This window comes from Scaptodrosophila lebanonensis, unplaced genomic scaffold (assembly GCF_003285725.1).
Source record: "Scaptodrosophila lebanonensis strain 11010-0011.00,11010-0021.00 unplaced genomic scaffold, SlebRS2 tig00000001-arrow-pilon, whole genome shotgun sequence".
NCBI lineage: Eukaryota > Metazoa > Arthropoda > Insecta > Diptera > Drosophilidae > Scaptodrosophila > Scaptodrosophila lebanonensis.
The window spans coordinates 14,679,119-14,704,237 of record NW_022060529.1 but is presented as its reverse complement, the minus strand read 5'-3'; the positions used below and the strand labels follow the sequence as shown (position 1 = coordinate 14,704,237).

Sequence of the window (25,119 nt, the reverse complement as noted above, 5' to 3'; positions counted from 1 at the left end):
CTAGATTTTCCAACCCATTGAATGAAAAGTACATACATATGTAGAAGATGTCATATTGGGATTTTCTCAATATCGGGTCTTTGCCTCAAATATATGCCTTTATTAAGTACTAGCGTCCTGCTCCTGCTTCGCATGGGTATTTTACAAAAATTTTAAAAATTATAAATTTTATAACACACATACATCCTCCTTTTCGCTAAGAGTTACTAGAAAGGAGTATAATTGTAAACATCATTTGGATAGTATTATTTTAATGATTTTTTGTTCCTTTTTAGTTTTGTTTTTGTTATTCTTTATTGAATCAGAGCTTCTCTGTAAACGATATTTCATGTTGTTTTATTGTGGGCCGTTGATAATGGTTCCATCAATTAAATTGTCCTGCAATTCCTTAATAAGCAGCCTCGTCCCATTGCACATGCTCGGAGGGCTTAAATTTTTCAAAAGCATGATTGGAACTCTGATTTTTAGCTTAATTTCATGTGGCGGCTGTCCGGAAGGGTTCGTGAATTAAAAAATTCCTGTGGATAATGGACTGTCTTCAAAATTATCACGGCGTCAAAGGATATGTGTTTTTTTATTTGACTGGGGACTATTGTATTATATTCCTTTAATATGTATTTAAGGTTGACGTTTTTGTAAACATCCCTAATTTTTGTGCAAATATTATATAGTCTATGTTAGCCCGGGATGGTGTAACTTCCCAACAGTGAAAGAATCCTTTAAATCGGTCCAGTAGTTTCGGAGCTTTTTCAATTCAAATAAACAAACAATCAAATCTTTCCTGTTTATAATATTATACTATAGACTAAGTAAAAACGAAACATTCAATACAAAGAAATTTTAGGTCACAAAAATATTCAGTACATACAACAACATTGTGATCTCTTCGGCTGTTTTTATTGTTCAAGTTTTACCGCTGTCCAGTGCAATGCGAATTATTTTTTGTTCCATAGTTTATGGTCTAAATTATTAGAAGGCTTACATATCACACAAGAACTTAACTTACAAATATAACAAAATATACGTACAAATATAAATTTTAAAGTGTAAACACGAAAACAACAAATAAGAAGTTGGAAATAACATATTCAAGCTCCAGAACTCGTCATTATTTTGAATCTATTCGTTCCACAATCAACCTGATGTCCGTTTTGGGCACCAAAAGCAACTTTCGGGTGTCGTATTGCAGGGGTATTACTGTGTCGGCACATGGTGTATACCTGTGATGCTGGAGCAGTGCCACTAGACCGACGAGGAGTTGCATTTCGGCAAACTGTTGGGCTATACAGCCTCGAAGTCCTGCACCGAACGGCAGAAAGGACATATCAGATCGTACGTTCACTGCCTTAGCTTCAAAGCGTGCAGGATCGAACCGGAGTGGCTCTTCATAAATGGACGCATCACGATGTATGGCTGCCGTGGGTATGATCACATTATTGCCATGCGCTATAACGAACACCGACTTGGGCACTTCAAAGGATTTGGTGGTGCGACGCAAGAGGAACGGATACGGTGTGTGTAGACGAAGCGTCTCTGTAAACATAATTGTTTAAATTATATACTTTTTAATAAGACTTATAATTTAAAAAAGAGTTTCGGGTCAAGGACTCAATTGAAATAACAGTTTTATTCTTTATTTTATGTTTCAAATAGTCCTAGCCTCTAGACTTACCGTTTAATACTTGCTTCGTATACTTTAGCTCGCGTAAAGATTCCGCCGTTAATCCATTATGCTGTTGCAGAACCTTATTTATTTCCAATCTAGTGCGTTCCTGCAATTCTGGTTTTAACGCCAGCTCGTAGAGGCAAAAACTTAACGTGGCATTAAGTGGCACCATGCCGGCCAAAATGAACCCGAAAGCCTGCGCTGCAATTTGAACATCACTGAGCGGTCGCTCTGTGGCAGAAAAAAATTGCAGAAAGTTAAACAATTGTTCGCCATCTCGGCGCTGTGTGTTCCGCTGCTGTTGCAGTTGTGTGTGGACCAGCTTCTGAAAATACTCGCTGGCACACTCATCATAGCTTTTGTGTTGCAGCAGACGGGCCAGCGTGGGAAACTCCAGCGATAAATAGGCCTTCCACAATTTAAAATTGTTCCAATAGTTGCGTGTCATTTGATGAAATTCCGTCTGTGGAAATTGTAGGGAGTTTCCGCTGAGACCAAAAGCTAACGAAGATATTACGTCGGTGTTATAGTTGTCGACCAGTTCGCTTATATTTATGGTTTGGCGCTCCTTCACTTTCGTCGCCAGCGTGTTTTGGAACTCGGCCTGCACTTGCAGCAGTTGTGGCAGTAATTTTTGCATATTCGAAGGAGTAAAGACACCTTTGGTCTGTGCATGAAGTGCCCGCCATTTGTGTCCATCAAGCTGCAGCAGATTACCCGAAAGCGGCTCATTGTTTACATTATGGTATAGACCACGCGTTGTGAAATGGCCGGCATCTGTGACTAGTATGTGCCGCACCAGATCCAAGTCCAGCACGAAAACAAAGGGTTTTATGCAGGCATAGAAACCAACAAAGGGGGCCCGTTCCTTGTAGTTGTCGTAAATGAATTGCAGAGCTTCATACATATGCCGCTTGCCAGGCAGAACGCCCTTGATGTTGCCCCACAGAAACTTTGGCTTCTCGTGCAGTATGCCGCGTCTTTTCCAATAACCCAGACTGAACTTGATCAGCACATAGATGAGCGAGAGCGCACCCAACGTGGTCAAAATTGTCCGGTGCAGCAATTCCATGTTATTTATTGTTCAGGTGTTGATAACGTTGTCGCTTCTGATGTATGTGAAATTTGTAATTGTCTTTATCGTTGTCAGTGAGTGGCCCGGTGTTTGGCACACAGTCAAGGTCGTTGGTCCAATTCACCAAAACCACAAGTTTATCAACGCCATCGTTTTTCGAAGCGGTTACGTTAGGCTTTCGTGTTATCAGCTCGTTTCGGTTACGGCCAAATGCCTACTGTTGGTTGTACGGGCAGCGACCGACTGAGCAATTATTTCCATTGGTTTGGCACAATTGAACATGCACGCTGAAAGAGAAGAGAAACATTTTTTATTTTCCACACATGGTAAAGTATAAAGCAGTATTCAACGTGCTATAGTGTGTGTTTTCAATTGGTATAAAATCGATATCGCAATCGCTAGTCAATTTATTTATAAATTGTACAATTCATGCGGATTTCAGCGCTGCAGTATAAGACACAGATTGTAACTACTCGTTTGAAATTCGTTTATGTGCATCCAACGGACAAAGCCCTGATTGATTATCTGTTGTTTCGAGGCGGGTACCCCAACATAGTGCGGATCCTATAATAAAAGAAGAAAAACAAACTCGTCAAACCTCAATTAGGCTTAATTGACGGTGCAAAAGGTCACTACGCACCACAATTAGCAGAAAAATTCCGCGCGGACCCTGATGTATGCCCGCAATTCCCTTTGAGGCTGTGTCGCTCATGCCGCCCATAGTGATAAATCCGCCATATTCTTCGAAATATTTACGTATCTGCTCCACAAGTTGATCCACGCCCATTTGCTGGGAGTGCAGAATTTTGCAGGGCAACTCAAACATGACGTCAATAACATAGAATTCCTCCAGTGTACCAATCCATTCCTTAGATCCCACAAAGGGCGCAGATTTGTCACCAATGCTCACCAGCATCTGTTGTATTTCCTTAATTGATGGCACAAAATGATCAGGCTCCCCGTTGGCGGTGCCACGCTTATTTATAATCCACGATATAGCCGACTGCAGCGTTCGATAGCCACATCCCCAGCCCGCATCCTGCGTCCCATCACACCCGTAGTGGAAGTAACTAAAGCATCCTCGTGTATAGAGAGTCTCCCCATCTGTAGCTGGTGGGGGCAGTGCGAGGTGCACGTCTTCGTGCAAGTGATAGTTGTACGTTTTGGCCACGATAGTCACCCGCATCGGTCTATTTTGGTCAACAGCGTCGTCGCGCTCTGTATCGCCTTCACAGGTTGTCATTGTATTTTTTGTTTACGAAACACAATTGTTTACCCGTTTCGATTTGTGCTCAAAATTTTACTCGTGTGCTTGCTGAGTGTACGCCGAGAGAAAACTTGGGATTTACCTGTTGCTATGTGCAGCTAATTCAGAATATTAAACGCGGAAATATGCATTTTGAAAGTGAAATCGAAATATTAATGGAATGACGAAGTCTCATGCGCAACAACTAAACAATTAATTTTGTTCCAGCTGTGTGCCTTTTCGAAGGTTGCCACCTAGTCCTGAATAATTTCACTTGCCAGTGCTGGCAAACAACAATACGAATTGGCGCAATTTTTGAATATATTGAAATTATAAATATGGTTATAATGGAGGTTTGAATGTAAACAAACTGATTTTTTATATATGTATATAGATTTATTTCGCATTGATTTCAAATTGTATTTGAATTATTAATGTACATTGTTATATTTATAAAGATCTGTGTATTTCAACGGTTTATATAAAGATTTCCTTAAATTGTGCTTAAATTTTAATGTGCTTCAGATTTAAGTAAAGATTTTTTTTCTCGTTTGCAGACCACAAAATATTAGATTTATGCAAAGACTGTTGACTATATTTTATTTTTAAACTGTGTTTAACTTTGCTCAAAATGCAATATGCTGCTATGCTTGTAAATATGCATTTTAGTTATGTTTTGACTATTTATTTTTTCTGATTGTTACGGAGTTGCTGTGTTTGTTTCATTACTAATGCAAAAATGTTAAAAGTGGCTTAATTGTAAATTTAAAGTAAATCCCACAGAATCATAAACTTTCCTTAGTTTTAAACATTAAAAATCATTTCATTTGCATTAATGAACCTCGGTGAGTTGAATTTAATTTCAAAATATTTACGATTAATACTTAAATATTTAGCTAAAATTACATACATACATTGTGCGTGCAAAATGTGTTTCTTTCCTTTTCGTTCTTGTTTTTTGTTTTTTGGTGTGTGCCAGCAAGAGTAATTAAATTTTTGAAATTAAAATTAAATCAATAAATACAATATAATTCTTTAATATTTATCGATATCACCACGATTTGTTTTTATTGTGCTCTTAAAAATCATTCAACAAAGAAGAGTTATATATGCTAGATTACTATATATATATATAAATATATTTAATTATGTTTACGTTTATCGTAAATGCAGTAAAAATACGCTCGCGTCTAAAAAATACATCGTGTTGTTTTTTGTTACGTTGCTTGCTGCAACATCGCTTTGAACTTACAAATCTATCATTCAAGTCTAAATCGGATCGTTGCTCTAAGGTGGAAACTACAAATGAACTCAAGCGTTTTGAGCTTCCTATGTATGTTTGTGTGTATGTGTTTATGTATGTATGTGTGTGTGTGTGTGTATCTGTGCAGCAATAGGCATCTTTTGGTGGTTACAGGGTTAGTTCTTGCCAGCGTAAATTAAATAAATGCAATGCGTCTATAAACGTTAATTCGACTCCCAAACTTTTTAACTGACCCTTTCTATCCCATCCCCATCACATTCCAACTCATTCCAACTGTCCATGCTTTACAACGTACAATATTCCGTCAAAATCGGTATCGATTTCAGCAGCTCGTTAATATTATGCTGCTCCAAGTGTGCCACCAACTTATCAGATGTCTTCAATAGATTCACACAATTCTGCAAATTCTCCACAATTTCCTTAGTCATCGAGTCCGATGATTTGCTAATTAGCTCCGCCAACCTCTTGCCCACTTCGCACTTAATGAGGTCGTCTTGCAGCCGCTGTGCCTGAGCGACCACCGCCTCGTTCTGCTGGGACAAGTAGACCACAGCCAATATGCACAAGGCAATCAGCGCCTCGTTCTGCATCACCAGATGCTGGGCTGTGAGCATGCTGACCATGGCCTCGACCGTCCCTTCGTTGCTCAGAAACTGAGTCAGACTGCTGCGATCGTAGTCCTGGGTAAGTGGTATTTTGTCCGCTATTTGCTCTGCGGGCGCATCACCCTTTCGTGGCAGCGCATACGCAATCTTATTAAGATAGGCGTGTTTGATCAGCCAGGCCATCAGACGCAATGATTCTCCAGTCACACCCGCATAGTCCGACGATTTACTCCAATGCACCAACTGTTCAATAAGCGTCTTGTTCTTCAGAAGCTCCAACGCAAGTTTCTCTGCAAGAGTTGAGTAAATCAATAATATATTAGTTAATTACATTTAGATGTTACAATCGATATCGTAAGCTAATTTGATATTTCTAACTTATTTTTAGTGTCTCATGATATTCTAAAGTATTATCAAAATCTGTTTGCTATGCATATTATATAGCTGTCATAGGAACGATCAGTGATCAGAAATCAATCAGGCTTTCGGTTTACTAAACCTTAGAAAAGTTTATTTAATAGCTGAGCAGAATAAAATTGTTCAGGAGTCAGACTATCACGACTTTAAGGTTCTACTTATTTTGATAATGATAATTCGGAGATTTCATGTTGGATTCTTCAACAAGACTAATAAAAATTAATTTAAATGGAATTTTTGAAATTGCTTCTTTATTGCATTTTAAGCGTCTTTTGAACAGAGTACCGGATTAATAAAGTTTATTTAATAGCTGAGCAGAATAAAAGTGTTCAGGAGTCAGACTATCACGATTTTAAGGTTCTACTTATTTTGATAATGATAATTCGGAGATTTCATGTTGGATTCTTCAACAAGACTAATAAAAATTAATTTAAATGGAATTTTTGAAATTGCTTCTTTATTGCATTTTAAGCGTCTTTTGAACAGAGTACCGGATTAATCAAGTTTATTTAATAGCTGAGCAGAATAAAAGTGTTCAGGAGTCAGTTCGTCAGGACTTTATGGTTCTACTAGTTTTAATAATGATAACTCGGAGATTTAGTGTTGGATTCTTCAACAAGACTACTACAAATTATTCCAATTGAATTTTTTGATCGATACTAGTATTTGAAATTGCTGCTATATTGTAATTAATAAAGTTTTTTTAATAGCTGAGCAGAATAAAAGTGTTCAGGAGTCAGTTTGCCGCGACTTTATGGTTCTACTAGTTTTAATATTGATAACTCGGAGATTTAGTGTTGGATTCTTCAACAAGACTAATTTAAATTAATTTATATGGAATTTTTGAAATTGCTTCTTTCTATATTGCATTTTAAGGGTCTTTTGAACAGAGTAGCGGATTTATAATTCGTAATTGCCATTACCTTGTCCATCGACTGTCATGCGAAGCGTGCCAAGTAATTTGAACACCACTGGAGGCTGATGTATCTCCAGCATTGGCAATATTGTTTCCACCAGTCCGGCTTGAATGACAGCATTCTTGTTCGGCTTGGGTATGACCAGATTGCGGAGCGCACTGAGCAGCGCATGCTGCAAACGCACATCATCCTTGACGCCATTGTTCTTGGCCAGCACCTCGAGCAGTTTGTTCATGGTCTGTTGCTCCACAAAGTAAATGCAGTGGCTGTCGGTGCGGGCGAAGTTGCCCAAGGCCAGTACGCCTGTGGTTAGCAGATCGATGTCCGATGAGTCCAACCAGTCGACCATATTCTTTAGCAGTGGTGTGGTGTACAGGAAGTGCATGGATTCATCTGCAAAATATTGTTCACACATTAAGGATTTGATTGTGTTTGATATCAAAAAGTAGCCATCTATGTACTTTTAATCAATACTTATAATGAAATTAACATTTGTGTACTTACCACCCGTCAAGATGAGCACAATCAGTTCACAGGCCAGCTTCATGAGAGCACGCGCCTCGCTCGTGCTGGCCAGTGTCTTGTATTTCTCCAGCAGATTGTAGATGGTCTCGCAGAGCCCGTCCTTGGCGAGCAGCAGCTTAACCTCATCACTCTCGGCCTGATAGTGCAATAGTTCGAGACACATTTCGGCCAGATCGGGATTCGTTGAGGCCGCCAGTATGCGTGATAACTGTATGTTGAGCTCTGCCTCAAAGTTTAGATCCGCCACATTCTCGGTGAGAATGCTAAGCAGTGGCAGCGTGTTGAGCAGCAAGTCCTCATGTTGCTCCACATTGGCCGCTCCTCTGGCAATGATGCGCTGCAGCTTTTGCATGATGCCCAGTTCCATGGCACGTTTGGCCAATCCCTCGCCACCGAGCAAATAATTTGACAGCAGGCCGCCACGCACTTTGATGAACTGAGGCGCGTTGGCCGCATCCACAATGTCGGCGATGTCTAGCAATTGTAGCAGCACTGCATCGCCTTTGAGCTCCAGGATAAGATCGCGCGCCTCATCGTTCAGATAGCAGATGTTGCCCAGAGCCCGACAAATCTGTATTGGAAGTTCCATGCTGCCATCCGGGGTCGGCACACGACGCAGGCACTCAAGAAAGGCGGCAATTATGTCCCGTTTGGTGAACTTCTTGCGCTGCACCTCCGACTTTGTGATCTCGGCGATGCATTTGGCTGCCTCCTTGCGCACATTCGTGTCCTCGGACTGTGTCAGTTGTAGAAAGCACTCGGCCAGTTCGTGTTTGTCAAACAGTTTCGGATCCTTGGTCGCCGATATTTCGCACAGCAGCGTTGTGGTGCTGTCCGGACTGACGCTTGTCGTCTTTAGCTGCTCGATTAGCTCGTCTATTTCGGCTGCAAAAGAAAATACATTTATTTTAAATAATTACATTAATGCTTATGTGTGAGATGAAGGACTTAAACACTGATTTCATTAACAGATTAAGACCAAGATTATTACGCAACCATGGGAGTTCGGTTGCCAACTTTTCAAAATGAAATTTGGTTTCAATATCTTTAATAAACAAACAAGTTTGTTTAAAAAATAGCTTACTTAAGCGCTAGATTGGCGCCGAAACAAGAAGCCTGAGTAGATTATTTCAACTCGAGACTTTGGAATTATGTTGCTGTCGCTCTGCATTGTAGTTGCCTAGCTAATATTTCAGAATATACTTGTAGTATTTGAAATCAACTGCTTAACTATAAGCTATTAGTCACAAAAAAAAACAATTTTCATGCAGGTTGTTATTACAAATTGTAATATTATCAAATATCATCCATTAAGGGAGGAATATTTCCACAAAATAATTAATTAAGGCTATAACATTCGGGTCTTTCTGTGCACCGATCAGTCTACTATGTGGGTCCCTTAAGAAATGGTAAGACAACATTTAACGCCATAAGCGCTTGAAAGCTTGTTTTCAGCTTAAAGAAGAGTTCTTCATATTTATTTTTATTTTAACAAATTAAATCTAGTATTTAATACTAAATTTAATATTAAATTAACGAGTGCTAGCTACTCGGGCCTTCGACCCCGAGTTCTTCATAGTTTCTACGGTTGTTAGCGGGTAAGAAAGTTAAAGTAATATGCTATAAGTGCTTGTGAATCGACAGTCTAAGATCTCTGCAAATAAATTAAATTTTTTTTCATGCGAAATTTGTTATAATTTTATTTATTTAAAGAAAATAAATTAAGATGTGAAAAGAAAGTACGTTCAATGATTATCTAAAATTGATAGAACAGCAACTTTTCAATATTATCCTTGCTATCGTTTTTATTATCATATTTAAAAAGGTTTAAGTAGGAATGAAATGTATATCCCATATGTGCAAACTTTCCATGGGAATCACATTTAAAGCAGAGTTATTTAAGATAAATAAGCAGAGCATTCAAAATTAATAATAATAGCTTGTGGTGTGTAGCATATTGCCTGAATTGTTTTGGCGTTTCTAATGGCCAAGAAACTTTTGCGGATAACTTCCAAATTCATTCTATCGGACCAGCCATTGTTGTCACGGTCGCTTTTTATCAAGGTTTATGCTTTATGCTTATTGTTTGCTGGCCCTTACTATCGCACGCAATTCGATCCCCACCCACCCACACATCGCCGCCTGGCACGCTCGGGGAGCCCACTAATGGACTAGCCATTGTTAGCTCTGCAATTTATTGTTACCAATTTCGTTTATTGACAGCGCTACTCTGGAGCTATGACAAAGCGAACTTTTGTGCGTGGCAGGCAAATAAATGAATGTACTGGTACACCTAATCCTATTAGCTGGTAAAATTGTCAAGCAATTGCAGCAAGACCCGAAACAAGTCAGGAATTTATGGCCAAAAATGATGTGCCAATGCTTAAAGCTCGCTACATTAAATGCTCATTTTCCGAGCCAACGATAGTCGAGCTTCTCTGCCAATGCTCCAGGACAAAAGCACACACACACACACACATACCAACACATACAAATACAGACAGTCAGGTCACGCAGCCAGGCAGTCAATTTGAATAAAACCTCGAGCACAAATGTTGAAAAAACAACAACAGCAGAGGGGGGAAAAAATACAAAATGCAAACAAAAACACATGGCAACAAAACCCGCTCTTAATGCCATTCTGATAAGCTTTTCTTTTAGAGAAAGAGAGTGTAGGTATGTATGTATATCTGTGTGGTTGTGTGGCTGTGTGTGTAGAAACGAAGGGCAAGTGTAAAGGACTATTAAACAGCAGAGCAACGGAGCCAGAAGTTGGCTAGCTCATAGAACAACAACAACAACAAGAAAAACAAGAAAAACAACATCAAGTGGGCGACAACAACAACAGCACTTAAGCATCTCTTGAGCTCGTCGCTAGGGGTTCATCCGAGGGTTGACTCGGACCGCCTTTAGTTGGGTTTGCATTCGAACTTTCAACAGCATTAAGCAAAGTTTCTAAAGCACAAAACAGCAAACATCCTTTACCAGCCGATCCCTGCATACACTTTATATTTCTATTACCCGTTTTATTTTATACCAGTACCTCCCAACCAGACATCGAAAAGCAGTTTCGATTTGATTAAATCACAAAAAAGCAACAACATTATTATGCCTCACACCTAAAGTGATTTGAGGATATGGGGCGCTAAGAAGTAAGCTACGCCGATGCTTCACTGTTGATCTAGGGTTAACTTTCGGTTATTTTGTAATCCCATAATTTTTTAAATTATATCGATTTTTTCGGGGGGAAAAGTATCGACGTGTTCCAAAGAAGCAGAAGGACATCGCATATTGTGCGTCTAATAAGTGGTCTATAATGCTTCCTTATGGGTATTTCAAATTTGCAATTTCATTTAGAACCAAACTTATAGGTACATATAAGTACGTATAAAAATGTGTACACTGTACTATATCATACAGCAGTTAGAGGAACGATCACTCTTTATCGATTGTAAACTAGTGTTTATAAGTTTTCAAATATTTCAGACAGTATTCTAAAGTTTTAGAATTGGTTAAAAAGGGGCGACGGGTGCGACTTAAAGAGTAAACACTCTAAATACTAATGTATGCACTTGGTTGTACGTTATTAGAAGATACCTTTTAAAAGGGTTCACCAATCTATGTGAAATAAAGAGATCATGCATTTTTGATCAACATATTCGTGAAGATCCCAAAGCAAATAGTTTTTTTTACGACTATTTAACTGAAAGCAAGCCAAAGTCTGAATTTTACTTGAGAAAAGTCTTTTGGGAAAGTTGTAAAATTTGCATAAGCGGATTTTTATATGCATTACTATACACCTAATTCTGTTTTTACGCGGTAGATCGTGTAAAAAGAGACATTGATCCAAAACAAAAGTTAAATGGAATAACAAAATCGTGTAACCTTATATAAAATTTTTTGTTTTCAAACCGTGTTAAATCAAAACCGTTTAAAAACAGAATTAGGTGTATTTGAAATTTGGAATATCGAAGCCTCTTTTGAAAAATGAATAATGATTTAAAATAGCTTAAATTATTTGCTATCTGATTATGAAGAAATCTCCGTGAAGGCTCAATACATGAAATATCGAAGCCACTTTCGAAAAATCAAATAGTTAACTTAGATTCAAAAATTTGTCCTATCTGAATACCCTATTCGGGTGCAGGGCATACAAAGAAGTTGGCAAACGATGAACATAAATAATGAATGAAACAGAAAATAAGAGCATAGAATCCAAAAAGCACATTAAGTGAGGCGTGTGGCAGCATTAACAATATATATTTATGTATGTATGTATGAATGTGTGTATATACATATGTATGCAGGTATGTACAAGTATGTATATACATATATTCGAGTAAGCAATATCAGCAACAATAACATCGCTTTGTAAATAAACAACCCTGCGTTTGCAGACAGTTATCCATACACTTACACAAATGCTGCAGGGGGTTACCCTTTATCATATAGAATTTGCAGCATTTGTGAGTGTGCGTGTGTGTGTGTGTGTGTCTGTATGGCTTGCAATCTAGTTGGGACAGGTGTTGGTGCAACTCATTTGATTGACAGACGACGACACATTGCAGGTGCAGCGGCACTTCCGCCTGACAGCCGTCGCTGCGCACACAAATATGCAATACATACATATGTATGCTCATACATACATGTACATACAAGTATATGTACCTATATACATATGTTTGAATATGTTGTTGTGCTCCTTTTACATACTATTTGAAATTGAAACGATTGCATGAATGCGACAAACTGTGCGCACTTTTTATGGGTCTGCCATTTACGCACATAAACAAACACACACAGGCATAAATAAATGCATGCACATACATACACACATAGGTTTACATTGGGTATACACATATACATACATATGTACATATACTCGTATGTATCCAATTGCATGCTTTTGTTTGTGTGCGTGTCTCAATGTTTGTTTGGATATTTTTTCCTGTAACTGGTACTCGTTGGTATTCAGAGTATGCCGCCTTGCTATGTGGCATGCACCCATTTTCCTGTAGACATCGCCAACCTGGTAGTCGTCATCATCATCATCGTCACCATCATTGGGTTCGTTCGTACTCTTTTGTTGGGCACAGCGGGTGGATGGACGGTTGATGGGCGCTGTGGGCGTATGCGGGAAATCCATGCAGACGGCAGCCAGTTTTTGGACTAATTTTTTTTTTCTTTTCTTCTATTCGTTTGCAATTGTGGGGCAATTGCTTTTGGCTATGTTGGAGGCACTCTTAAGCACGGTTTCGGCATTTTGTTTTCATTAAACGAGTCACTGACTTTCGTACAAATAACACACATACATACATACACCTACATACATACATAAAAAAAACTAGTAAAAAAAGGCATAAATATATATACTTGTAGGAGTGGTTATTGTTGTTGCCGCAGGCAATTGCATGTTAAATTTACGTTCGTACGACTATGTACTTCAATTTTGATTGAATGCACATAATGCCACTGAGTTATGTGCGAAAACTGGGGCACGCTTACGAGGCCCTTAGGGTTTAGTGCCAAAGCAAAAGCATCATTATGAATTTAAATATGCATGTTGAAATCAAGGTATGCCGGTTGCCCGCATTTTCCTATACTTGTATACATATGTACTTCGATTTACATCCATATCTTAATGAATCTATCGCATTAAAATTAGAATGAAATAATTTCGAGTACAAAACGTATATCACAGATTTAACATTGACAAAATGGCAGGGAAAATTCAACTTTTATAAAAAAGGAAAGGAAAGAAAAAAGAGATCCAACTTGACATGAAGAAGCCAAAAAAGTCAAGTTTATGAAAAGCCCAAGGGCGTACGCAGCTTTTACCAAAGGGGGGGGGGGGGGGGGGGGGGGGGGGGGGGGCCAAAAAATTAAAATTTTGATTAAATAATGCACAATTCATTTAAAAAATAATTATAGTATGATTAATGAAAAACTTCAACAAATCCAACTCAGTTCCATTTTAAGGCGAAATAGTGCGTCATAGTAATGAACGTGTGGTCGACTTTATATGGCAAAATTTATTGTATTATTGTATGGGACAACGCAAATAAATTTTCTTAATTAATTTAATAAACTAATAACATTTTTGGAAATAATTTAATTTTTTTTATAATTTTTCTTTTTTGTGGAGAGTACAGGCGTTCTATCTTGTTTTAAGTAAGAGGTCTGTGGGAGAGAGGCTATGCACGAGGCGGGATTCGTTTTATAAAAATGTCTTATACCATTTAATCCCCGCCTGCAGCTTTGATTAAACATCCTTAACGAATATATGGGCTAGACAGGATTTGCAGTATTCGATTAGTGTTACCTTGAATCATATCGAATTCATATCGATATCAAATATTGTTGCTACAATTTTTCTTATCGCTTTGTATCAGTCAGCTTTTGTAAGAGATCAGTTATCTAAAAGCCCCATTTTTCCTATTCTTTATACACCATGCGTTGCAAATCACCTAATTTTAAAGCTCTGTCTAACCAATCTGCAGCACTTTTAATGCCATTCCAAAAACGGAATCAGGAACGATCGTTAACAAGAAGTGCAAAGATTAATCTTAGTTATGGAAGACCACATTAGTCCTCGAATATATCTGCAAATACTGCATCCCTCAGATCCTGACTGCAATATCATTCAGTAACTCTACACAATGTTTTTTCATTGCCAATTAGACAGATTGTAATAAAATATCATATTACTATATGTGGACAAATAATAAGTTTGAATTTTATCTGTGTTTTTAAGTTTTTTCAAAACCGGTGCATATAGAAGCCTGTTGTCGAGTCAGTATTTGCTTGAAAAGTGACAAGCCAATTTTCAAATGTTCCGAACTTAAAAATACATTTCTGTCCATTCTTTAAACCATTATTTTATTGGTTTTTCAGACATGCTGTTTCCATGCCAGCAATACGATAGAGTGATCTGAATCGGGTCATATTTTAAAACGTAATCTGTGTGAGAAAATGAAGTGAATTCTAGACGCATAGTTCCAGCTCAATAACTTTCAAATAGCAATTAGCGGAAATAATAGACAAACTATATACTTATTGTAGAAGCCCTCGTTCAGCACGCTTCCTTTTACGTGTTTTAGAAACGCAATATACCCATTGTTTTCCGACGAAATTTGAGTTATATTGAAAGCATACTCAGAAATATACTATTTCGTCTGCCAACATTCGAGGATCATTTATACTTTGGATTTCAATAACAAAAAAAAAACAGCTTTTCTGGTCTGTACTTCGTACATTTTAATATTCTGTTTAAATCAAACATCCATGAAAACTTAGAGCTTTCAAATTCCAATGTACGCCACAGTTTATTTATAAATACAAAACTAAAGATCGAGATATTACTAAGCAATAGTTCAAAATTCGTTGCATATTCATTTCCTGATTCCCAGATTTTACACATAATGTTCAGACTTGTTTTCCAGCAATAGGGGATTGATGTCTTTATGACTTAGTTTGTAGAGGGCATAGCACGCGGGCATAGACATCTTGAGGGCATGTAGGCGCAGATTTCGATTGTTACCTAGCCGGGCTCGGTTCAGTAACGAATCGCCTGGAAGATATGGGATAAAAGAAATTTTGTCAAGCGCCCGACAATGTTAGCCGCCCTACTCACGTATTTGGCGCTCCTGTTTGCAGTTATATTTCAGGTCGGCGAAGAATAAATGTTCAATTTCCTGTTCCATTTTTTTAGACGATATGCCCGGATGTTTTTCTGCAAACTCAGGCGTAACATAGTAAGGTATGCCATGCTGTTGAGTTGAGCGCCGTACGCTAAACGTGCTGATAGAGAAATCGCAAAGGCTTGGAGTAAGGTAGGTCGGTCTTCTGGTGGGTTGTGCAAGTCTTGCTCTTATTAAAAACCCCCAATTTTTATCTAATACTGTACACCGTATTGCACAAAGCAAAACCTATTTATGTGCCACATCTACTAAATTGTCTAACTACTGAAGAATAGATTCTTATTTGTTGCTTTATTTAACAGAGTTGACATTTCCGTTGCGTCGGAAAAATTTCTAGAAACTTAGTATTAAATAATCCTTATTGGAATAAAGGAGAGATCTTTTGGACAGTAAATTTTCTTATCTTCTCTCCTCATTCTCGATAACAAATTCTCTCTATAGTAGTAGTACTTTTTATACCCTGTACCCGTAGGGTAAAAAGGGTATATTAGGTTTGTGCAAAGTATGAAACATGCAGAAGGAAGTATATATATTCTGAATTAGCATGACGAGAGAAATCGATCTAGACATGTCCGTCCGTCCGTCCGTCTGGATGAACGCAAGGATCTCAGAAACTAGAAAAGCTAGAATAACCAAAGTTGGCATCCAGATTCTCCTAGGTCCGAGAAAGGACGAGTTTATTTTATTTTTTGGAATTTCCCCCCCCCCCCCTTCCCCCGCTACAGAATTTCATCATTACCGTCCACATTTGAAAAGCTACTCTAACCAAACTTTGCACACATAATTTCTATATAATTATCTACTTTTGTTTCGAATTTCATCTAAATCGGATGGTTCTAAGAAAAGTTATTAGCGAAACAACTTTACTTCGGTACTACGCCCACAAGCTGCAGCATCAAGTTCGTTCTTCTTCTTCCCCTTTTTGCTTCTGCTACGTCAGTGTCGGAAGTTTACCTGGGTACAGGGTATTACACTGTCGGACTTGCTCGACTGTAGCGTTCGCTGTTGTTTCTGTATAGAAACAAGACTTGCACAGCCCTAACCTTCAGACTCACCTGGTGGCCGAGAAGCTATAATTGGCAGACGCAGTCCAGTAATGCAGGGAGATAAATATGAGCAGTACTGAGGCCACAACGCCCATGATCAGCTGTTCCGTGGGATAGAGCGAACTCGTTTGGGGCACACGCTGATTGGCCGGCTCATAAGGACGCCGACGTCTCTGATTTGGTTCTTCATAAGCTCCGTTTTGATTATCAAAATCCCCCAGCTCGTCATCGGTGCTGTTCGTGGACGCCGATGTGTGCGGTTCTTGCCAATCACTTTCGCTGTAATCGGTCTGAGAGAACATGCTGTTTCGAAAGAATCCGTGCCCTCCATGGCTATTGCCGACCACCATGTGGAGATTGTATTCGATGCGCTTCTGATTGTCGGTCAGCACATCGGCCGCATCACTGATGCGTCGGAAAGCATCCTCGGCGCCTGGAGCTTGGTTTTTGTCAGGATGCAGGCGCAATGCGAGACGTTTGTAGGAACGCTTCACCTCCGAGTAGGTCGCATGGTGAGAGACGCGCAGCACTTCGTAATGGTTGCGACAACGCAGCACTTTCTGCACCACATCGAGCATTTCGACGGTGAAGCCACGGGGCAGAGCTGGGGATTTTCTCGTCGGCCCGAACTGCACATTCGATTCGCACTTCATACGTAGGCGCACCACAATATTCTTGAGCTCCATCAGGGCAAGTATTTCCTCATTAGATCGCGCCGCACCCAGGCCATCGTTGATGAAGATCATGGCCTGCATATAGTTTCCCAGCGTCACCTCGTAAACAATCTGATCAATGCGGGATTCGGTCGAACGGCGTCGTTGCGACATCATCCCGCTGCCCCTTCTATCGCCAAATCGATGCATTGTCTGGCGGGACTTTTGTCCCCGTTGCCCCGATCCTACAGCAGCGTCCGTAATAAGAAATTTGGCTCGTAAATGCTCGAGTTTTTGCTTTTCAAACTTGAAATTTTACATGAGTAGGAAGTTGTTGGCTCTGTTTTCAGCTCTATAGGAAGTGGTGGTGGATTTTATGTGGGGTTTTACTTGATTACCTAATTAACAAATTTTCAAAAATTTACAAATATTGTGTAACTTTCAGGCACAAAAGTCTAAGTCTAAAATGCAAACCAGCATTTTATACATCTGGATGTTAAAGTGGGGATCCTTCGGTAAAGAAACAGTTGTTAGTTGAGCCCATTGTCGCTCGTAGGAGGTATACAGCACTATGGCAGAAAGGAATTTCAAGTATTCAAAGAGCGTCGAGAGTAAACTCAATTTGAAAGTTAATTGAAATTAATTTCTATGTCAATTTGAGGAGGGCCCGAGGCCAATTAAAATGCGCTGCCATCCCCACTCCCAAGGCCATTAAAAGCGCGCCCAGTGGAAATGGGGGGCAAGGCGACTTCTGCGGACAAGAAACTGGTGCAAACATTTAGTAAACGGGCGAGAATCTTATTAGCAATAAAAAATAAGTTGCAAGCGCGGCAAAGAAAACTCACAAGCACATGAAACAAATGCTAAAATACACAATTCAAATGGATTCACGGGAGAAACTGCCTGGACTAAAGCTCGGCTCGCTCAGCTGGCAGCTAATCTGACTAATCTGCGTGAAATGAATGAAGAAAAGGCCGAAAAAAATAATAATAACCATAAAGAAAGGGCATGGCGCGCTCGACTTTTTCGGGGGTTGGTTGTTTTGGGTAACTGATATGCCTTATCAGCAACAATTGCACAGTGGGGTTGAACAAATGACACAGGACTCTGGAGCGAGTGTAAAAACTTTTGTGAAAAAGTGTCGAAAAGCAGCGAAGACGCGTCGCGTCGACAAATGCAGACACAAAGGACCAATTAAAATCTAAAGTGAGTGGTGTGGGTGGCACGAACGGGGAAGGTGTCGAGCAGTGACGACGTTTGTTGCGCTACGTTGGGCACAGTTGGTGGGCGACCGGCTAAAAGGGGGTTGCGAAGGTGCACTGATGTTGTAACTGTCTGGCTGGCTCTCAAAAGCACTAGGAATGTTCTTCGGCATACGGCACGTACACACAAGTGGTGTTGTTGCTGTTGCTGTTGTTGCTGCTCGGTCACCAGGGGGGTTAAAGATAGCAGCCCATGTACAGCATAGAAAAATATTCATTTATTAATGCGTATGCTTCCTGCACAGTGTGTTGCTATTCCAATGCAGCTGAAACCCCCAGAAAAGAAATGGGACTCGAAACAGCGGGATTTCGAAGACTTGACAGACCCAATTTTTCGTGATTGATTACAAAGCGAAAAATAAAAAAAAAAATACAATTTCAAAGGAGCAACAGTGCTTTAAGCTTGAGAACTTGTTACCAGATGTTTCAAAGCGTTTGTGCGGGTTAGCATAAAAATCCGTATAAGCTCTTTAAGCCCTTTAAACACCAACTGATGTTACAGGTGTTTTAAATCAGTGATGATTTCTTAGCTATTCAAAAAATACTTATGTTTTCATATGTATATTTAAACGAGCTCATCAATTATTGGTTTACAATCCTACGCAACGGTCCCATAAAAAATAGAAAAATCAAATGATATACAGTGATGGAAAAAATAATAGAAACGACTAAATTTTCTTCGTTTATTCGAATTATCTTCCATACAAAATGTTTTCTTTCAGAATTTAATTGTTTCTTTACTAAATATTTCTTTCTTTACTAAATATTTATTTATTTAAATTTAAAAAAAGAAAAGCATTTTGAAAATTTTGATTTTTGAAAGCTTCTGCGCCTGGGTGACCTATATATTCCGTCAGTTTGGGGCAAATGTTGGGGGATCAATGGCATACCATACGGTCTGCACTTTTTGCCATAAATCGGCTCTGTTTTTGGGCTTAAACCCACAAATATTCTTTATTTATATCCCTCTATGGGATTTAGGTCGGATCATTCTGAGATCCGTTCCAGCAAAGAACCTTTGATTTCATGAAACTTTTCATAACTTTTAAAACCCCCCTTTGTTCGATTCAACAGCTAGTGGGATGATTTTTTGACTGCAGAAGTTGAAAAACTTTCTTACATTTATGGAAAGGCCTATTTGGCGTATTTACAAATATAGTTTTGTAAGGATCAGTTATTCGTTTTTCCTATTAACTTCCGCAAATTGTGATCGATTGTTGAAACAGGCAAGAATCAGCCCCTCACATCAATGTCAAAAGTATTAATTACAAGAGAAATAACATTCAATAAATATTTCTAGTATAAGTGCTTTTTGTTATGAAAATTTAAGGATATTCCTTAAACGCTTATCTATATTTTCCTTACAAAGCAAATAAGGATATACACCACTGTGCGTGGTCTATCACCATCATTGTTGTTGTTGTTGTTGCTGTGGGTGGTGGTGAAAGCGGAGCGGTTGACGCAGATGTTAAACACAACACACGCGGCCTCCCATTATTCCCCCCAGGATTTTGCGTTGTTAATGGCTGGCAATGTCTGGCAATGGTTTGGGCAAATGGCGGTTGCGGCTAGATATGAAATTCTGATTGGATTTGCAAAGCGTGGCATGCGGCGAGCCGCCATTGATGATAGTTGTGCGCTGCATGTGGCTGTGGGGGGATAGAATGTGTACACAATGTATGCATGTTGGCCCACTGTGCAGGCGACCGAAGTCAGAAAGAAGCTGAGAAGGCCAGAAAGAATGTGTAAATATTGATTTTTCACATGTGTATGAGTCGCGGTGATGCGGCAAAGAAGCACAAACATTGCATTCGCTGCCTTAGACGAACAAAAGCACTTACATATGTATGTATGTAGATATGTATATGTATGTATGTATGAAGTTACACAGAGTCTGATGCACCTGGCTATTGAGTGTCGGGCTGCTTTAGTAGTCTATAAATGTTATTTCCTCACCCACACACTTTAATTTCTATTTCACACACACACACACATGCCAGGCTGCACGCATGAGTTGCGTTTGTTTATATCTGTTGCCGTATCTTTTGTAAACATATCTAACAAAAGAACGGTCATGCTTAGAAAGTGCACAACTTCAAGAATACCCTAAGGAATATGTTTTACATTTCAAGCGTATTATTATTACTCACTCGCCATGTTGCACTATTGTTGTTGTTGTTGTTGCTAGTGCTGCTGCTGCTGTTGATTTTGCCGCTCAGCCGCTACCGATTCTCTTCTTCTTTATGTTTATCGCTGACGCTGGTATAGCGCTGCTTTTACTTTTGTTTATTTTTTATTTTTCACCGTCACTCGTAAATGTTGTTGCTTTATTCGAGGCACAATTTTTTATACATATATTTAATGCACTTTGTGTGTTAAGATTTATGATTAAAAAAATTCAAGCATTTGAACACATTTGCATTAGCCACAATTTTTTCACAGCATTGCGTTATGGTTTTGCACACGCGCTTTAGTTTGCGATTTGAAAATATGAAAACTATTCCGCCGGAATGTTATTTTAAGAGATAAATACTGGTAAACACTTTTAAAATTTGTATTTCATTGAAATTCACACGAAATTCAATGCGCACACAACGACACCACAAGAAAACTCGACTGCGACTGAGAGGCGGCGAATGACGCACGCACGCCTCATTGTGCTTAGTTTTCAAATCAGCTGCTATTAGCAAAGTAAAGTTGGCTGCGCTTCGCTTCAAATTTAGTGGCAGTGTAAAAGAGATGGCAATGGCAGACATAGCGAAAGAGTTGCCAGGTACTATCATTAGTGGTTAAGTACTTGTTTATTCGGTAATATATTGTTGAAGTTAGTCAAATATGCATTAAATTCATAACCAAGACGTTTTTTAAAAACAGTTTGCGGCATTAATAATTAAGAATACCATTTGTCAGCATACGAATTGCAATGAAAACATTCCACACAAAAAATTGACAACACTACCCCACTTCGGCATCAGTTTATTAAATTGCGCTGGCGTTTAGGGCCGCTTTTTATTTTGATTTATCGTAATTTGTGCGCAGCGTGGGGTTCACATAAAAGCTAATAAAATTGGCAAAATAAGTAAAAAGGAGCAGAGCACGAAGATGCCGCCTGCGTCTGCGGTCAACAATAATGCAAACAATGCGGCTGTGCAGGCAGCGAAAGCGGAACGTGCAGAAAAGCTGCGAGGGGCGCTCCGAGGCTTCATCATCGATGAACGTCATCGCAGACAGGAGTATGAGGCCGAATATGAAGCGCAATGCGAGCAGCTACGCCTGCAACGGGAACGCGAGGCACGGGAGCGTGAGAACACCTTGACATTGGAAGATACACGTGGACAAATCACGAGACTAGATGAACAGCTTGCCGATTTGCAAAGCCAAAAGCACCAGCTAGTGGTACAGCTAAAGAAAGTACTCAACGATGACGAGACTCGCAAGAAGCAGATGAAAGATAGTGAACTGTTTGCGATTCAGCAGGCCATGCAACAAGCCACAGCGGTTAGTGTGGCGGCCCAAGTATATATGCCACCAGTTCGCCTGCAGCAACACTCAGTGCCCATGCTGCAGAAGGTAGGCCACCAACAGATCGAAGTTGCAACAATTGTATATTCAATTATATATTCTTTCCAATTCAAGGCACCCCCTGCATCGCATTCGACAAAGCGCGGTCGTAGTCCTTCGCCCCCCAATCAGCATCAAGCGTATTATAAAAACGCTGCCAGCTATGCCCCACAGAGTAAGGCCAGCTGCCAATACACTATTTTTTTTTTTTAGCATGTCAACTCTAACCAATTTTATTAAACCAAACAAGAGCGACTCACTAATTACTAACTCATACGCACACACTCCATGCGTTTATACGAAGATTAAAAATTGTGGCTCGAATCAATCACAATACAATTTTTGAAAAACTTTTCGATGTAGTATATTCCACGAATTTGGCGCTTCGTATAAACGTACAAGCAGGCACACAACTTATTTTTGTTTCGTTATTTGTTTACACTCGATTCGCAGGACACGATGACTACCGTCGTGCCGCGGACTATGCTAGAATGTCTTGGAACAGTAAGAATCAGTCGAATTCCATACTAAAACACCTCTCAAAAACACACACACACACGCAACTCTTGTGTAGGCCATCATCACTTAAAGCGCCCACTCGCTTTGCCCTTTACCTTTGCAGAATCAACGGCACCGTATCCGGGCACGGGAACGCTCTTCTATCAGACCACTGCAGCCCCGCCCACGACCCAGCATCAGGCGGATGCCCGTCTGTCGTCAATATATAGCAACTATAGCCTGCCGTTGCGTCCTGCCTACCATATGGAACTGCAGCATGGACCCACTGCCACAGTCAGCAAACCACCCGATGCGCAGTCGAAGGGGCAGCCCATGCAGGTGCTACACATCAATCTGGATCAACCGCCCATTTCGCAGGCTGATCTTGTGGTACAAGCCACTGGCACCAGCAGTCTTTCCGTGCAAACGTCCAAGCCGCAAGTGACAATGGAAAAGCTACCGGAACGCTATCACATTGAGGGAAAACACGATGGTGGGGCGCCGCCTGGTCATGTGCCGCCACCGCCACACTTATTGTCGGAAGGTGGTGTCATCTACAAGCCGCTACTCGGCGAGCTATCACTGCATCCCAATGTACTACAGATAAGCAGCAATTCCGCGACGGTAAGAAGCGCGTTCCAATTAATTAGTTAATGGTGTTAAGAGCAGAGTAAAGCGCCTATCGTAATGTACTATCGTAAATGTACTTAGAATTAACTCTTTAATCTTTAATCCTGTACCATTGCAGAATCCCAAAACAACGGGCAGCATTACACAAGGCTATGCGCCAGGTCGTGGCGGTTCTGCGCATGAGCAACAACTTGCCAGACAGCAGTTGTCCCTTCTGCCGGGTCAGCCGACATCTTCCGGCCCCTCACAACCACCTGGCCAGCAGATTCACTTCACGCGACGCTTGTATTAATAGATTTAGCAGCTAAATACTTCTACTAAGCTCCGATTATTCTACTGGACATTTTACGATTTTAACTGATAATTTGACAATGCTGCCGAAAAGCAGTTGCAAATAAAAAAAATACAACAATGGCGTCCCTATTTTCCAATCGAAACAATGTGTGATTTGAAGATAAATGAGATTTAAAAACGTTGCGTTACAACAACATGATAATAACATTTAATTGTGTGTTTATTTGTGTACAACTTGGTGTAGATGTGTGTATGTATGTATTTGCACAATTGTTAGACCAGCCCGCAGTAAATTTGTTTACGTAGCTGCTGTCGTGAAATATGAGAAAAGAATTCAAATGATCGGAATTATAGAGAAGGGAATGCTAATAAAGCCACTTAGAGGTAATCTACAAATTGCTAACATTCTGGACGAATTTTCAATGCTTGACGTCAACGCTCTTTTGCGCTAACCATTACTCTTCTCTTTTGCGCGTTAAAGGAAATACTCTAATCTACTAACAGTGCAAAAGTCGACTTTTGTCTTTACTTCCGATCTGCTTTAGTGAACTACTGACAGCTTTATTCCCGTTAAAATAATTTTCATTTCAAAATACATACCTCAAATGTCGTGCAGTAATTAAATATTTAATTACCTGGAAATACCCGAGAAGCGCGACCTCCACGGAAGCTTGCGGCGATAAAGAAATATAATACGGCCCCTCAAGCTGCGTCAGACAAACCACACGTACATAGCAGATAGCCCAGTAACGATTGACACTTCTTCAGTTTTCTAGTCGTGAAAAAATGTACTATAAATGAATAATTCTCCATATATTTGTATAATTATTCGTAAAAACTTCTCGTTTTACCGCATAGTATAAAATGGTGATCGAATGCAGAAAGTATTATAGTTTGGGTTAACTCAGGAATAAGGAAGTCCTTTGCTCTATATGTTCAGCATGACGGCTGTAAACGTCGGCCTGTCCGGCTGTATGAGCTCCTAAAACTATTGACTCCAAACATGGAAAGTTAAGTTGGCCAAATATAGCCTTAAAGCTACCATAGAACCGATCAGTGTCAAAATAATTCTTTGTTTTGTTCAAGTTATGTTATTTTAGAATGTCATTAGAATTAGTAGAATCGAAATGATTGGTAAAATAAAGTTCATTTTCATAGAACAACTCTAACCTTACGGTTTTCAAGAATTGGGATTTACTTATTAATTACAATCATTTCTAAAGAATGACTTCAAAACAATTGGGGAAATTCAAATATTTCTACACTTTCAACTTTCTATGTAATCTAAGAGCAAAGAAAGTCCACCTACAGATCAAAATAGAGCTTCTCATAGAAAAACATTTGTCTAATAATGTGGACAGCTGTCGCTACCTCGAATGGTACGATGTGTAAAGCTAACTGGTAAATGCGAAAATTAATTTTATAGCGTCGATTTCAATAGATTTATAATGGTTCGTTTTGATTGTTACAAAGTTGTCTGATAATGTTAAATCTTACCCCGAGATTTACAAATTTATGTTTTATTTATTTATTGTATTTATTTATTTATTTTATTTCGAAAGCCAGATGCTTAGGATCGATAATGCTGTAAGCTTATGTAATACCATAATAATAAGCAATAGATTAGCGTTCTCCAATACATGAAGCAAGTTTTATAAATGGCTGTAATAATAATAATAATACTGGAGATTTTGCCTCAGCTCAGTGCAGGGTATTGTCGGGTGACCTTTTGTTTTCCAGTATTAGTCAGAGTTACATGA

At 39.5% G+C, this 25,119-nt stretch overlaps 5 protein-coding genes across 6 annotated transcripts; 1 reads left to right on the top strand and 4 right to left on the bottom strand.

Annotated features, from left to right (window-relative positions):
• Nucleotides 1-880: 880 nt before the first annotated feature.
• Nucleotides 881-4,195, bottom strand: LOC115625236 (probable cytochrome P450 6u1). The gene is made up of 3 exons (XM_030520225.1): nt 4,091-4,195; nt 1,673-3,028; nt 881-1,533 (listed from the first exon to the last, which is right to left on the bottom strand). The coding sequence occupies exons 2-3, from the start codon at nt 2,736-2,738 to the stop codon at nt 1,109-1,111; spliced, it is 1,491 nt and encodes a 496-aa protein (XP_030376085.1). The 5' UTR covers nt 2,739-3,028; nt 4,091-4,195; the 3' UTR covers nt 881-1,108.
• Nucleotides 3,096-4,152, bottom strand: LOC115625242 (probable Ufm1-specific protease 1). Its single transcript, XM_030520237.1, has 2 exons — nt 3,382-4,152; nt 3,096-3,305 (listed from the first exon to the last, which is right to left on the bottom strand). Exons 1-2 carry the CDS (start codon nt 3,982-3,984, stop codon nt 3,180-3,182), a joined length of 729 nt encoding a protein of 242 aa, XP_030376097.1. The 5' UTR covers nt 3,985-4,152; the 3' UTR covers nt 3,096-3,179.
• A 923-nt stretch (nt 4,196-5,118) lies between the features above and the next one.
• Nucleotides 5,119-20,982, bottom strand: LOC115621269 (rap1 GTPase-GDP dissociation stimulator 1). The gene is made up of 4 exons (XM_030514873.1): nt 20,527-20,982; nt 7,695-8,600; nt 7,197-7,583; nt 5,119-6,146 (listed from the first exon to the last, which is right to left on the bottom strand). Exons 1-4 carry the CDS (start codon nt 20,531-20,533, stop codon nt 5,536-5,538), a joined length of 1,911 nt encoding a protein of 636 aa, XP_030370733.1. The 5' UTR covers nt 20,534-20,982; the 3' UTR covers nt 5,119-5,535.
• On the bottom strand, nt 15,008-17,558 carry LOC115621278 (dnaJ homolog subfamily B member 14). The gene is made up of 3 exons (XM_030514884.1): nt 16,471-17,558; nt 15,349-15,515; nt 15,008-15,285 (listed from the first exon to the last, which is right to left on the bottom strand). The coding sequence occupies exons 1-3, from the start codon at nt 17,322-17,324 to the stop codon at nt 15,128-15,130; spliced, it is 1,179 nt and encodes a 392-aa protein (XP_030370744.1). The 5' UTR covers nt 17,325-17,558; the 3' UTR covers nt 15,008-15,127.
• Nucleotides 20,983-21,366: 384 nt separating the features above from the next.
• Nucleotides 21,367-23,478, top strand: LOC115631647 (trithorax group protein osa). Of its 2 annotated transcripts, XM_030528462.1 has the most exons (5): nt 21,367-21,946; nt 22,013-22,112; nt 22,391-22,441; nt 22,560-23,059; nt 23,184-23,478. In XM_030528462.1, the coding sequence occupies exons 1-5, from the start codon at nt 21,479-21,481 to the stop codon at nt 23,355-23,357; spliced, it is 1,293 nt and encodes a 430-aa protein (XP_030384322.1). In that variant the 5' UTR covers nt 21,367-21,478; the 3' UTR covers nt 23,358-23,478. The 2 variants fall into 2 exon arrangements, with proteins under 2 accessions (XP_030384322.1, XP_030384330.1); XM_030528470.1 differs by lacking the exon at nt 22,391-22,441 and having other exon boundaries at nt 21,372-21,946.
• Nucleotides 23,479-25,119: the final 1,641 nt, after the last annotated feature.

Bases quoted from the DNA above. Each gene is read 5' to 3' on its own strand.
- LOC115625236 (XM_030520225.1), bottom strand. From the start codon at position 2,738: ATGGAATTGCTGCACCGGACAATTTTGACCACGTTGGGTGCGCTCTCG. The intron at 1,534-1,672 runs GTAAGTCTAGAG...TTATGTTTACAG, and splicing joins TACGAAGCAAGTATTAAACG to AGACGCTTCGTCTACACACA.
- LOC115625242 (XM_030520237.1), bottom strand. From the start codon at position 3,984: ATGACAACCTGTGAAGGCGATACAGAGCGCGACGACGCTGTTGACCAA. The intron at 3,306-3,381 runs GTGCGTAGTGAC...CTTTTATTATAG, and splicing joins GAATTTTTCTGCTAATTGTG to GATCCGCACTATGTTGGGGT.
- LOC115621278 (XM_030514884.1), bottom strand. From the start codon at position 17,324: ATGCATCGATTTGGCGATAGAAGGGGCAGCGGGATGATGTCGCAACGA. The intron at 15,516-16,470 runs GTGAGTCTGAAG...TTTCTCTATCAG, and splicing joins TATAGCTTCTCGGCCACCAG to CACGTTTAGCGTACGGCGCT. The intron at 15,286-15,348 runs GTGAGTAGGGCG...CATATCTTCCAG, and splicing joins CAAACAGGAGCGCCAAATAC to GCGATTCGTTACTGAACCGA.
- LOC115621269 (XM_030514873.1), bottom strand. The intron at 7,584-7,694 runs GTAAGTACACAA...AATATTTTGCAG, and splicing joins TGTGCTCATCTTGACGGGTG to ATGAATCCATGCACTTCCTG. The intron at 6,147-7,196 runs GTAATGGCAATT...CAACTCTTGCAG, and splicing joins CATGACAGTCGATGGACAAG to AGAAACTTGCGTTGGAGCTT.
- LOC115631647 (XM_030528462.1), top strand. From the start codon at position 21,479: ATGCCGCCTGCGTCTGCGGTCAACAATAATGCAAACAATGCGGCTGTG. The intron at 22,113-22,390 runs GTAAGGCCAGCT...CTCGATTCGCAG, and splicing joins TGCCAGCTATGCCCCACAGA to GACACGATGACTACCGTCGT. The intron at 22,442-22,559 runs GTAAGAATCAGT...TTACCTTTGCAG, and splicing joins TGCTAGAATGTCTTGGAACA to AATCAACGGCACCGTATCCG.